Raw genomic sequence first — 14,946 nt, 5'->3', positions numbered from 1 at the left:
TTGTTGTAAATTTTAATATTTTTCTTAAATACAATTACCTTAATTGACTAGATATAAACTCTTGAACCTTATATGAAAAAAAGACTTTTCAGAGAGGACGGCTTTCTTGGCGGAGGAGGTCAACGGTAGAAAAGGGTAATTCATTTAGTTGTGTTTGAAACACGTTGTGCCGTGCCTTCAAGCACGGGCAATTACTAGTTATCTTACATGTAAGATGCCTTCTTAAAATCTAGACCATATCAATTATAGAGATGGAAGGCTTCGATTGCGCACTTCATCCCTGACTCCTGCAAATCTAGTACGTTGATGTAAGGAGAATACATGATTATCTACAATTAAAACGTTACCAAGGAGGTTCATTAGATACGAAAAAATCTTTCAAAATAACTAGATTAAATTAATCCAGAAATTTTTTTTAAACCCCATAACACAAGAGATTAAATTATTTACACCGCAGATGTAAACATTTATTTCCTCCAAATCTAATACGTTGCACCACGTAGCCATGTTCTATTAATTGGGACCACTGTTTTGATGTCGTGGCCCAATGTAATTGATTTGGAGGAAACAAATATTTACACCGCCGATGTATATATAATTTAACACAATTAGACGATGCTTCAGTAGAAAATGCAATGGCTACTATCTGGAGAAGATAAAAAAAAATCGATGGGATATGCCTGATCCAGATCAATTCGCAACGGACTTGGGGGCTTAATCTCACCATCCGTCCTGGCAATTAATAGTCCTGATTTTAAAAGAACTCTTAAAATCCGAATCATCGATTACCGAGACAAACGGTAAAATTGAGCGCCACTAAATGCTGCAATCCATAAGGGGACAACAGCCTCCCCCAAGTCGTAAGGGGTACAAATTACAATAGTCCATTCTTCATGACAATTGTGAATATTTCAAATTGTTACTCAAATGATCTCGATATTTTGTTCAAGTGACTTTTATAAGTTTATTTGAAAACACGATAGAATGCATTGATAAAAGTAAAAAGAGAGTACCTCTGTGCTGTCGCCGTTGCAATAATTAAGACACGTCCGCGACAAGCGAAGACCAAACTAGGGCCTAAAGAACAGTACGCAATGTATTGATCCGCAAAACACACAATATACAACAATCTATGCTATTATCAGAAGATAAAGGCTGACAAGAGGCCGAGGGACGCCAACGACTAGCTAAGGCCAACAAAGGCCTAATGAACGGAACATAGCGTAGACAAAGTGTAAAATGTGTGCACGGCCAAAACTAAACCTGCTGCAACCGCAGTTATTGAACGATTAGCTACGAAAAGCAAAAAACCACCACCGCAATACTAATCTACCCACCCCAACACGCAGAATAATTACAGGTGAAAACTTATGACAAGAACTTAAACCAGTGCATCTCAAGAGAATCGCAACCAGCAACAACGAGCAAATCACCGGCAACGACCAACAAAAACCAAATCTGACATACAGCTGGTACCAAAAGACCAAATCCGACATACAGCCAGCACCAAAAGACTTCCGAGCCAGAGCCTCCAAAATTAGAAAAAAGAAAAAAAGAAAAAAAAAACGCACATAATGCAACAAATTGCAGGTATAATAAGTTTCACGACAACTGTATGAAGAGTCCGAAAAATACACAAGAGTCAAAAGTACTCTTGAACCAAGTAATATTGAACCAAGCAGCAGACCTAGAGCTCAACCCAAAAGCACAATATTCATAGCTCTCAACCCCTAAGCTACTAGTATTAAGCAAACTCCTTGCCTGTGGAGAGCGATGTTCGCTCGTGGAAGGAACTTTTTTCAGACGAAACAAAAGAGAACAAACCCCTCCAAGTTCAGACATAGCAGAGACAACTTTTTTTTTTTTATAGGCAACATAGTAGAGACAACTTATTCAACAACTAAACCGGGGATTCCTCACACGCCAAATTACATTGTAGTTTGACAGTTTTCTCGATCAACATATGAACTTAGCAAACCAATCCAACATATCTTGGTGGGCCTCTGCCGCGCGCTTGACAGCCTCTTCATCGTCGCTTGGGTACTTCACTGTCCACCCATGCGAAACCCCAGGAAATATCTTCAGAAAGCAGTCAACCTGAGAAGAATAGAGATGATTAGTTTCTAGATAGGATAACATTTCACTAACCGCGCTGCATAATTACCAATTTAATAGCAAAATCAAGCATAATCAAATCCAATTTATTACTGCAAATGACCAGGAACCGGCATAAACAGAGTGACGTAGGTGCAAATGAGGCCTATATTTATCCCTTCTTCTTTCTTTCTGCATCTTGCACAAAACTTGACATGCCTAGTGATAACTGTGGTTTACAGGTACCATGTGGAGTTCATTTGCAAATTATCCTTTTAAGAGCTTGTTTGAATATGCAACCTGTTGGAGTTTGTCCCACATTGGTTAATTATCTTCTCCAAAACTAGTATATGAGCCTGGACGGCCTCTCCACTCCTTGCCAATTGGTTTGGAGGTGGATGCTTTAACACAACCAACTTGTCGTAAAGTTGGCTGACGATAATCTGAGTGCATCTCGGAGCTACAACTACGACTACATCAACTAATTATAACAGTTACAACAAGGATAGACTAGATAGTAATCATTATAACTATAACACTAACAAGAAACCCAAATAAAGCCAGAGGACTGATCAAAACCCGATCAAATCAGTCAATAATCTAACAGGGTACTGGCATAAGTAGAGGGGAATCGATAACTAGAGATTTGGGTAACACATTGCAGTCGGCATACAAAAACAACAAAGCATGGGGACAGCTTAAAGGAACTTTTGTATGGACTCAAAATCCCACATTAACAGGAAAACAAGGTCAACCAACTTAGAATCCCAACTCTGTTCTTAAAAGTACATGAATCGAATCTGTCCTTCACACACACCCAAGAAAAAAGGAAAAAAACTTTGGGGAAAATAAAACATAGACACTGTTTGTCTTTTCCTGATTAATCCAAATTGATGAGTGCAGTTATCAAGGTTATAGCAATATGACAATTCACAAATCAGAAACTTAGAAATGTTATATAAAAATATATTGCTAGCCAGAGATAAAGATACTGGGACACTAACCTCTTTTTTAGCCTCCAAGGCCTTGCCAAATTGTTTCAAGAGTTCCGGTGGAGAAATTTGGTCGTTTTCAGCTCCCAGAATTGAAATGGGGACCTTAACCGCTGAAAATCAAGGGAAGTATCAATGATCCATTAACTAACTAAATCACTTGCGTGCGAGTTTCCCCTTGCACCCACGATATAAACAATAAGATCAAAGACTGAAGGTAAGGGTTAAAGGTGGAAAATAGGAAAGCAACAAAAAGCAATAATGAAAATCAACAAAATTGAGCACCCTTGATATCCCTATGCCAAACTCTTAACTCAGAAAAACTGAAACCATGACAACATAGGATTGTAATGGCCAGGGAAAGAAATTTTTACCCAGGATCTCATCCAACGTAACAAATGAAGGATGTAACAGCACTGCCGCATTGATATAAGGATGCTGGCCTAGTTTCACAACAACTTGGGCTGATAAGAATGCCAAAAGTTGAATGTCAGCCAACCATAATGGCAATAAAATACACCAAAATGCAACTGATAATACAGGTCAGTCATATATAGCTGCAGATACTAAAAAACTAGTCCAGATAACATCTCACCTCCCCAACAGAAGCCTGCACATCCAATTGTAGACACACCCTTGGCTTTTAGAGCTTCAACTACTGATATTGCTGTTTCAGTTACTTTGTCCTTCAAGGAAGAAAATCACGTCTCAAACACAACATTTTGTCACCACCTATTACTCAAACATTTACAGGAATAAACAGCTAAAGCATCAGCATCCTGATTTAGACCATCTAAGAAGCATGGACACGTCTAGCGGCCTCACGTATCTGTGTCGGGCACGGACACGCCGTGAACAATCTCAACACGACGTCAAACACACTTAAATAAGGTTCCGAAGTTTTGATTAAACTTTTCTACTTGGACATGCTAGAAACATGTTTTGGAGGTCACAATGCAAAGTAAAAAAGTTAGGCCAAAGGCCCCGAGTCGAAATTGCCATGGATGCTTAGTTCATGAATACATATAGTAGCTGTTCATTTACATCATAATGTTGTTGATATCAAATGCGCTTTCTTTAATCCTAATTGGCGAGCATAATGTGTATGTTTCAGTAGAAATTAAAATAAACACCGATATGCCAACATATGTATAAGTATCTTATATTCAACACATGCCCATATAAGGCTGTCCTACTTATAGAAAAAGGCCGTCTCTATGTCACATTGTTTGGTCTTGTGTCAGTATCCATGCTTCTTAGTTGACCATTGGTCAGGAAATAGGAAATCATGTTAAGTATGATTAGCTCCTAAGAATTCTCGACAATAATGCCAAGTTCTTCACAAATGTAATTTGATCATAATTTTAAACTAGAAGCAACTAAAGGCATTTAATGCTGAAACCATAACTTACAATTGGATGAGCATCACACCAAGCTTGGAATGTCCTATTAGGATTGCTTTTGTCAAAGGGATCTCCATGTAAGAAGTCTGGAACCACCACAAGGTAACCAGCAGCTGCACACTTGTCAGCAAGCAACCTGCATTGGTGGAAGTTCATGATTAGTTTGCAGAAGGGAATGAATTACTTGCAATGGTGACCGTCCATAGTTGGACCCATCACCGCCATGAATGGGGTTGCATAGTTGGATTCCAAAAGCAAACGATCATATTTCCCCAAAGAACAACAAAGAATCATCCAAATGATACACGTACATTTAAACACCAATACGCGCAACCACTGGTCTGGGACTTAAAAAAATAGAGATAGCAACTACGCTAATGTGTAAGTCTTTGAAAGTCAAAGTCCTCTGCTGGACCTTCATTCTTTGAGGCCCTTTTTAGGTCCTAAAAGATCCATTACATATAGTGACATTGATAACAAAGAGAGCAACTAAAAAACGAGAGCATAATTAAACTCAATTGACTAACAAGACTACCTATTAGTCTAGTAGTTTATGGAATCAAATAGTCATCTATTTTATTAATCAAAAGCCATAAGTCAAGTTGATGAGTTACATTTAGGGCCACAATGCTATGATTACGTCGAGAGATTATGACCACCACATGATAAAAAGTAGCTGGCTCACTCTTGGACATTCACGAGAGAGCAAAAGCAACTTATGCATTTTTTGGTGCAAGCTTGAGTATACCATTCCCTATTGACAAATTGTTTTTGTCTAAGCAAGAAAGACTTGGTTAAAATTTACAAATGCGGAAGAATATATTGTCAGGAATAACGAAAAGCAGCAATATTTTTAAGGTATATCACACATTTGTTGGCATTATCTTCAAAAAAAAAAAAAAAAAACTAAAACCAGAACAATCCTATCGCAACATTGGATGATTAAATAACCATCAGAAGAAACAAACCAGTCAAGAAATTGTGAACTAAAACAACTCATATTGTAGCCCCAAAAGTTACTTCAATAGTGTACAAACCAGTCAAGAAATTGCGAACTAAAACAACTCAGTACGGAGTTATAAACCAAGTTGAAAATTGACAGTACCTCAAATTTGGAGCCTCGTATCCTGCAGGATCAAAGATAGATGTAATTAGATATGAGAATGATGGCCGTGAGGATAGCAAGGGATATACCATGCTAAATTTTTTAACAAGAAAGGATCTACAGTCTTTTGGCTATCACGGAACACAATGTCCTTGACAGAGAAAACAGAGAAATGTAGAAGACCCAATTGATTGCGACTTAATGCTTTGTTTGGTTTTGGATAAAGGAATGATCTAAAAATTGTAAGGGAGACAAGGACACCAAAGAATTATGTGGTCCAGTGCCAAGATCTAAACCCACCAGTCACTTCTAAAGGACAAGCACAATAAACAAGCACATTACAGGAGTAAATCAAATCCCACCGTTTTACTGTACACACAAACATGGATACCACAAATCAAGTCTCCAAACATGGGAGGCTAATCTTCAATGTGTTTTGGAAAGAGAATGAACAGAAATACGAGGAAAGCTTGTTTTTGTTTTGTTATTGAGGTGATGAAGTAGAGATCCCCAGAAGTTTTTTTTTTTTTGAGATATTTTTGTTCCTGATCTTCCCCCAAACCAAATACAATTTAGAAACCAGGTAACATTAAATTTGCAATACAGATATCCGAACAAGAAGTAGAGAGATAGAGAGGTGGGAAATTTCCCAACACTACTGAATCATAGGCAAGATGTTGAGATCATCAAAAAAAAAAGAGTAGTAGAGTTTGTCCTATAACTAAACAACACCATTAAACATGACTTATTTTGATATTTTTGGCGTTTAGAGCAGTCTATAAGCTCTGCTCATCTATTGGTTTCTCATGGTTCTGTCGGGCTTCTTTTTTTTTTAATCGGCAAATGATAGTATTGTTAGAATAATTAGATTAACTCCTTAGAGAAGGAGTAGAACTCATGTCCTTCTTTCTCTTTTGTACGAGTACATGGTATAATTCCCTTGATGCCTTTTCACTGAATTTACAATACTCTATCATTTAGTACCCATTGCCATCAAATTTAACCAAAAAGACTTCATAGGAATCCATATGAAGAAGCACCCAGATCACATAAAGAAGGGAGAAGAAAACATAAAGAAGGAAGAAGAAAACCCCATGATTTCAGATGGGAAATTACAAAAAAAATAAATCAGTAACCTACTTTTTTTTTTTGATCCGCAATCAGTAACCTACTTTGATACCAACAAATATGAAATGTGTATCATGTTAAGTACCAATTGCCACTAAAAAGACTCGACTGGAAACCAATTGAAGTAGCACCCAGATCATAAATTCAACAAAAAAATCACATAATTTGAGATGGGAAAGTACCATTTAGTACTAATTGCCATCAAATTAACCAAAAAGACTAGATCGGCAACCAGTTGAATAAACACCCAGATCATAAATTCAAGAAAAAAAATGATATATGATTTGAGATGGGCAAGTACCAAAAACATCGGAGACGAGGAGGATAGCGAGCTTGGAATCAGAGGGACCAGAAATATAGTTTTTAAGGCCACCAAATTCCTCCACGTGTCCTGCTCCGCAGGTTGAGCTTAGGGTTGGAGCATTGGCACAACACTGCGCATTTGCCATATTTCCAAGAACAATTGCAACCGATGATGAGAGAGAGAGAGAGAGAGAGAGAGAGAGAGAGAGAGAGAGGATGGATACGTTACTGGGAGTGTGATATGAATGTGTACATATAGTGCGCGAGAGATGACGGATATACTAGTAGTCAGAGACTTAGAGCAGGGGAAGATAGGAGTAAATCATAAAACTTGACGTCATCGATGACGCCATCCATCGCACCGGCCATTTTTTTTTTTTTTGGAAAAACATAGTAGGAGGTTATTCCCGTGACCAAACAGAATGACACTTCGGCGGGCCGCAGGGAACCGACAACACTCACGGAAACAACGACAAACAGCCATGAGGAAGAATGCGCGCTTATGAGATTACCTATGTGGGCTATAGAGAATAAATTTTTTACACCGTCGGTGTAAATATTTATTTTTTTCAAATCAATTGCATTGAGATACGTGTCAAAATTGTTGTCCCAATTAATAAAATATGGTGACGTGGCGTAATGCAATTGATTTAGAGAAAATAAATGTTTACACATTTATTCTCGTGGACTATAACCTCCTAACGAATTAGTCTGATTCCAAAAATCAAATTTGCACCTTCAAGATGGAAGCAAACCCTCTAGCTAGTGAAGACAACCCACGTTGCCCATTGATAAAAGTAAGCTTTTTGCTTGCCATATGTTGCTAGCTCGGGCCCATTTTTGGCCCGCTCCAATGGTCGACCTAGTTTGTAGTGTAAAAATCGTTGATAAGAACAATTAGAGACAAAACCAAGTTAATCGGATACCGATCAATACTTGGCAAAGCATATCTATCCTATTCCTATAAAAATAGATCGTGTGCACCGGATCATAACTTGAAGAAACCGTTTTCTAAAAAATAAATGTGCTCTATTCAAGTATTGATCACTATTCGACCAACTTGATTATTGTGGTTGATTAGTTTTATACATGAACGAGTCCGATCATAAGTAAGTCGAAAAATTACTCGAGTGCACCCCATGAAGTCGAATGACCAACCTGAGGGAAGCATCCCTTTTTCTGCTTAATGAAAGCTGCAAAATGAAGGGAAATTTTCAAAAATATCCTGAACTTTCACCCAACTGTTTTAGAGTCCTGCTACCGGTACAGATTTTTGTGCACAGATTGTGCACAAATTTCGTTATGGGGCCCACCACGGGTCCCACACAAATCATCCAAGCCGTTCATTAAATGTAAAACATTTTTTCAAGGGTCCCTATAAAAAATAAGCTCAATCCAATACCTAAAAGTGCTTCATCCAACCATCTAACTTTTCATTCAGATTTTCGGATAATGAAAAGTTATACGATTGGATCGAGTATCTATAGGTATTGGATTGAGATTATTTTTTACGGGGACCCTTGAAAAAATATTTTACATTTAATGAACGGCTCGGATGATTTGTGTGGGACCCGTGGTGGGCCCCACAACAAAATCTGTGCACAGATTGTATGTGTGTGTAGCATATTGTTTTATACTTATATATGCTATAAACATCTGAATTTATTCAAATTTTAATCAGACACTTGATTTTGTCAAAAAAAAGAAGAAGCTCAATTCGACCCCCGACATCAATTTTCTCTGTTTAAAAAAAGGACTTGACAGGTGGCAGCTTTTTCTTGGTTTTCCGGTGCTGAGGTTTGCTGCTAGGATTGAATGCAACGCTGCTATGGGCACAGACCCGAGAGTCCCAAATCGGTTTTGGACTCCTTTTGGGCACAACAATATGATCGGAATCGTTCATTTTGATTAGAAAAAACTAGTTATAAGAATGGTAAAATAATTTTCATTTAAAGAAAGTACGCCAGCAAAATAATTTTCAGTGGAGATCCTTCAACTTTTTGAGTTTTTTAGCTATAAGAGCAAAACATGTTGTTTACTAATTTTTTCCTCGATCGAAATCGACAGAGATTTCGGAAAACGAAGCCAACAGCAAAAATAAAGGCGAATGCGACTATGTCTCCACAAGACGGATCCATGGTTCCACGCCGTATTTCAGGACTTCACCGGAAGAGAAATGGCAGTCGAGTCAAATGTGAAATTGATGATAAGAAAGAAGGAGAATGGAAGAGATTCTTCCATCAATCTTCAACGATTGATCTATCTTCGTGAGCGACACATCGAAGATCCTAAGTTAAGCTTAGAATATGAAATTCTACTCCTACTCCTAATTATAACCCGAATGGGTTAGTAGTGCCAAAAATTAAGACAAATAAAGATAGACTTTGATTTGTTGGAGAGAGATTACAATGAAGTCTTAAAAGACTATTTATAGAAAACAACAAACATAGGAAATAATTTTCTAACTTTTCCACTAGCTTTCATTCAATCATTTCCTTCCACTTGTGAAAATAGCTTCTCACTTGCCTTCAAATGTGTAGGAGCATGACAAGTATCCTTTTAACTTCCACATGTGTAGAAGCAAGCTAAGTATCCTGCATGCAAATAACAATAATAAAGAAATACTAATACTAGTTCTAATATTAATACAAATACTTAATAATAATAAAATAGAAAGCATTTTCATAATTGTCACATTTCGATCAATCATCGACAGCGATGAAATACGATGTAAACACATGTTTAGGCACTTTCAGGGGAGATCATTCAACTTTTTTATTTTTGGAAGTCTCCATTTTGTTTAAGATTCCTAAAAATAATTAGCTCATTCTGTTTTTTTTTTTAAATGTTTACGAAACATCCAATTTTGTTTTAGAATTCAAGCCTACATGTTTTCCTCTCTTTTTTTCTTTGGGTTTGTTTGGCTCTGAAATGGCTCAATGGCTGAGTGTGGGTGTGCCAAGACTTGTTGTGTCTAACGTAAGAATTGGGCGTCCCTTTTTTGACTTCGTAACTGTACGGCGAATGTGCTGCAAACCTAAGGGCTAGATTGCAGTGATGGTTCGTGGTTTTGTCACAACGAGCGTGAACTTATCTATTTCTTAATCGTGTAAGAAAGAGAGCAACGTAAAAGTAAAACCGAAGTCGGAATAATAAAATTTGGTACAAGGAAAAATAAAATTCAAACTACTTGAAAAAGTGAGTTCGAATGGATTTGAGTACGAGGTACTTAATAATCTATTTTGCTGAAAGTAGGAAAGTGTGCTTTGCTTGGAAGACTTTGGTTTTAAGCGCTGGGCTTTGATTGGTGTGAGAATCATTTTTTCTTCTTGTGAACTAGTATTTATAGGTAAATACTACACTAGTCCAGATCTGAGCCAAGTTTTTCGTCTTCACCACGAGTTGACACGTGTCTCGAGTTGGCTCCAGATGTTGCCAAGTGCTTGAAATAACTACCCACTAACATATTTAATGAGATCATATATTTAGTGAGATTATGGATGGTTATTAGAGGTTAAAAGAAAATCCACATGTTTTCTTTTATCATAGAAGTTACTAGAAGTTAAACAAGAGTAATGGGCCACCCTCTTTCCTCTTTTCGTGGGTATCAAATAGTGGGTCATTTGACCAAGTCAAATGACCATGTGGCAAATATTCCCACCAACTTGTTCCCATTTTTGCTCGTACAATTCCATTATGGGCCTCCACCTTCGAAGGCCGAACTATATATTCTCTGGATTCCAACTTAAATAATAAAATCCATAGCCCACAATTTCAAAATTTCAAGTGAAACCATAGTTCTGAATACCGTTTCGGACAGGGTACCGGTTTTTCTACTGGTACGGTACGTACCGGTACCGGTCAGGTACCGGGTACCGTTTCGGATTTACCGCAACTACAATATATATAATAATTATAATTCAAAAAATTCCCCCATACCATGCAATTTATCGTAAAACACATATGTATTTGTCTTTTGTCCCACATTGCCTTGTTATAAAACTCTTTTCCATCTTAAATGACTTTGCACACTAGTGAACTTGTGAATGAAGATCCAAGAAGAGGTCTTGCGCGCTCAGGAAAATGGGCCGTGGCCAAAGGCAATTTGGAAAAACTGATTCGGAAACCAATTAACCGGGTGCGCGTCACGGGTTATTCGCGCGCAGGGGGGATGCAAATCCAGGATTTGAGCCTTGCGCACGTACTATGGCGAAGCCACGTTTTGCTAAAATTCTGAAACCGGCAACTTTTTTTATTATTATATAAACGTTCCAGAATAAGCGTTCCAAAAAAAAAAAAAACCAAATTTTTTTTTTAAAGCGTTCCAGAAAAGAAAACAACGTTCCAGAATAAGCGTTCCAAAAAAAAAAAGAAAAAACCAAAATTTTTTTTAAAGCGTTCCAGAAAACAGAAAAAAAAAAAAAAAAAACAGCAAAATTCCAGACGGAATTTCCGGTATCTATTTTTCCGGCCGGTATTTCCCGAAACGGTCGGTACCGACCGGTATTTGGTCCGGAATGGTATTGAGGTGTTAGGGTACCGGTTTTCTTCAAATCCGGTACGTACCGGCCGGTACGGAACGGGATTGACAACTATGAGTGAAACGGATTAAAATTAATCGGGCCCAATTAATATTGTCTTGGCCCATTAATTTAACTCAGTACATCTCTATTTTTCAGCCCAATTTAATCGCATAATAATTAAATGGCTTTCCAGCACTGGCCTATGATTTGGTGCAAAAAACAGGTGCAAACAGAATTGTTCGGCTGTTATTGTGTTGTTTGGGCTTGGGTTTGAATCTTGTTTGGGCTTCCCCCGGGCCCATTCTTGTCAACTATCCTTAAGCTTTGTTGCTTCCCTCCCCTTATTCTTATGAGTCTTGCTATAATTACATACAAACACTTGCACAAATTTTCTCACATCACGTGTGTGGGGGTCCATACACACTATACATCTCCAATATGAGTGGGGCCCACATGTGATGTGAGAGAGTTTGTGTAAGTGTTATAGTGTTTGTGTGTGGTTTTAAAATTATTGCATTCTTATACTCCATTTGTTCCTAATTATTAGTTTTTTTTGACAAAAGTGAGAAGATTGTATTGATAAACGTCCAGCGGCACTTACAAAACGGAGATCATTACAAAGAACTTGGACAAAGCCAAACTAATCGTTTAACAAATAGAAAACAAGTAAATCACAAGGCAATCGATGTCTTTTCATCCTAACCCAGACATGGCCTGACGCAATGGCGACACTTTTAAACTACCTAACAACTAATTAGGAGTCTCAAACGAGAAAAAGTGCAAAGTTAAGGACAAAAGACACCAAATACACAAAGGATCATATGCACTCCAGCCAAGTATGAACGCACCAATGAACTCCCAAGAACTACAAATCTGCCAAGCCGCCACGGGTTGCCTCGCCAAAGACATCATGTAGGGATAGAACACTGAAATATAGATATCGTTATGAAACAATCTCGATTGAAAGAACCTGATCTGTAGACAAAATTCGTCCGAAGATGAAACTAATAACTCACGTTGAACGAGAGACAAAACTCTGACAGATCAGACGACAAGTCATAGATCTGCAGAGACAGAATGAAAAAAAAAACAAAAACAAAGAAATGGAGTCGGTAGTACTATGGCCTCCCCCTCCCGCCGCCGCACACGGGTATGGAACCCACAGGAAGGAGGGGAAGGGAGAAGATCGAGAAGATGTGGTGGCTAGGGTTGAGAGAGAGGAAGAGAGAGATAGGGTTGAGACTATTACATTTTGAGATATTCTTGAAAAGTTAAAAACATAAAATGGATAAGTTTCTAAATTTGTCCTCGTAAATATTTAGTACTATTGTATAGTAAATGAGTTTAAGCAAGGGGTAATTTTGAAAAATGACACCTCGAGATTTGATGTTATTGTAATCATTACATGTACTTCTAGATGTTGATCAGGCCGGTGTATTCAAATTCCTAATTATTTTGTACTTCGTATTATGAGTAATGAAATTTTCTTTTTGCTGATTAAAAAAAAAAAAAACCGACTGAAAATGGGAATGGAATCCAATATATCGTTGTGGGCCTCCTTTGCCTTCTTCACAACCCGCAATTCCACAAACAAAGTACCCAGAAGGCCAGAGAAAAACTTTTTGTTCGTTTTGTTTTTTGGAAAAAAAAATTAACTAAGAAAAAACTTATTATTCTTACTTTTAATCGTTACTCTCATTTTTGTTTTTACTCATTATCTAATTATTATTCTCATTTCTTTCTCTATTGATCTCCATTTATTACCCATATCTTCAATTATTACCCTTATTTTCCGTTTAGAGATCTCAATTCACAATGAGTAAGACCACATTTAAAAATTTATAAGCTGAAGCAATTAAATGGTGCGGTACATCCTAAAGAGCTTATCAAGACCATGTCATATTTACAAGGACGGAAAATAAGTCACAGAGCGACAATATCAGGATCCATAAATCCCCACAGAAATTAAGGAGATTCGAGTTGTTCGTTTAAGGGTTTTTGGTTTTGGATTTGTAATTATTATCTTATTTCTCCTCCTACTCAAATGTACTCATTACATTCTCTCCAATTATTATTTCATTTTTCTATCTATCTCTAATCATTATTCATACGGGGCGGTTTCGGAAACACTTAAAAAAAACCCTTAAAAAATCCTCCAAATTTTAATTTTATAGTTCTCGATCAAATTTTGATGATCCAAGCCGCTCAAATGTGTTCAAAACGTGATTTAAGGGTGCCTGAGAGAAACTAGCAAAAAAACTAACCGAGAATGGCTTGATTTGAGCAGTTTTTTATTGGACCATTCAATAAAAAACTTTTCAGATGAAGTCTTTTCCGGTCTTTTTTTTTTGCTGATTTCTTGCAAGTACCATTAAAATTACGTTCTGATTATATTGAGTGGCTCAGATCATCAAAATTCTATTTCTTTCTACACTCATTACCTACAAATTCAAATTCAAAATCCCAAACGATCAGGATCGTACAAGTCTAGATAGAGCCGCGATTTATTACCACAAGCCAACAAGAAAGAGAAATGATAAACTAGGCTTAATTCCACTTAACTTTTTTCTCAAAGATAACGTTTTGTTCTTATTTGAATTTTTTTTCATGTTTAGTTTTGAACCAATTTTTTGTGGATTGTTGATTCGTCTCGATTTTTTTTTTACTTAAAAGAAATATACGACAAACAAAGGGAGAACCAACCATTAACAAAATAGAGTTTTATCCAAAAGCCTCCAAAAACCTAACTCTGATATTATGTTAAATCATCTAACTTATAATCAATTGGCAATAAGTTGAGAGGCAGCCTAAGCTCAAATACTTGTTTTGGAGGTGATTATTAATCGATATGGGACAAGCTCAAACAGAAGCATATACAGTTTTAAAACGTGCTTCGAAACTTACGTTCCATGGTTTTTCCCACCAAAAAGTCTACACTCACCGCACAGTTATACCGCACGCCTACATGGGCCCTACTCTGGCCGGGTCCCACAAAATATACATAAAAATACCCATAAATTTTAAAATATTTTTTATGAAACCCTGCAAAAATCAACTCAATCGCATATCGGTAAGTATGTTTTTATCAGTAGGTATGTTTTCTTACAAGGCCCATTAAAATTTATAAGTATTTTCTGTAATTTTGTGAGGTCCAGAGTGAGCCCACGTAGACGTGCAATATACCGATCGGTATAACCGTGGTGTAACATAATTGTTTTTCCACCACACTGTCCACCTAAAAGTACCTTATTAGGCAAGTTATTGCATTAAAACGAAACCAGCTACACGTTCTAATTAAGGGCCGCATACCCCAGAAATAAGAAGAACAGATACAATCTAGGAAGACAAAAAAAACAGGCACAACCAGCACAATCCCTCCAGACAGCGAGGGCAACAAA

At 37.3% G+C, this 14,946-nt stretch overlaps 1 protein-coding gene across 2 annotated transcripts; it reads right to left on the bottom strand.

Moving 5' to 3' along the window:
- Positions 1–1,575: 1,575 nt before the first annotated feature.
- On the bottom strand, positions 1,576–7,475 carry LOC131324481 (endo-1,3;1,4-beta-D-glucanase-like). 2 transcript variants are annotated; one of them, XR_009199362.1, is made up of 8 exons: positions 7,024–7,280; positions 5,595–5,616; positions 4,499–4,625; positions 3,682–3,772; positions 3,461–3,550; positions 3,099–3,199; positions 1,880–2,097; positions 1,576–1,844 (listed from the first exon to the last, which is right to left on the bottom strand). XR_009199362.1 is itself a non-coding variant. In XM_058356457.1 (7 exons), exons 1-7 carry the CDS (start codon positions 7,169–7,171, stop codon positions 1,957–1,959), a joined length of 720 nt encoding a protein of 239 aa, XP_058212440.1. In that variant the 5' UTR covers positions 7,172–7,475; the 3' UTR covers positions 1,576–1,956. The 2 variants fall into 2 exon arrangements, 1 of the variants encoding a protein (XP_058212440.1); XM_058356457.1 differs by having other exon boundaries at positions 1,576–2,097; positions 7,024–7,475.
- Positions 7,476–14,946: the final 7,471 nt, after the last annotated feature.

This window comes from Rhododendron vialii, chromosome 4a (genome assembly GCF_030253575.1).
Source record: "Rhododendron vialii isolate Sample 1 chromosome 4a, ASM3025357v1".
NCBI lineage: Eukaryota > Viridiplantae > Streptophyta > Magnoliopsida > Ericales > Ericaceae > Rhododendron > Rhododendron vialii.
Note: the sequence above shows the minus strand (reverse complement) of the source record. Positions and strands in the feature narration are given on the sequence as shown.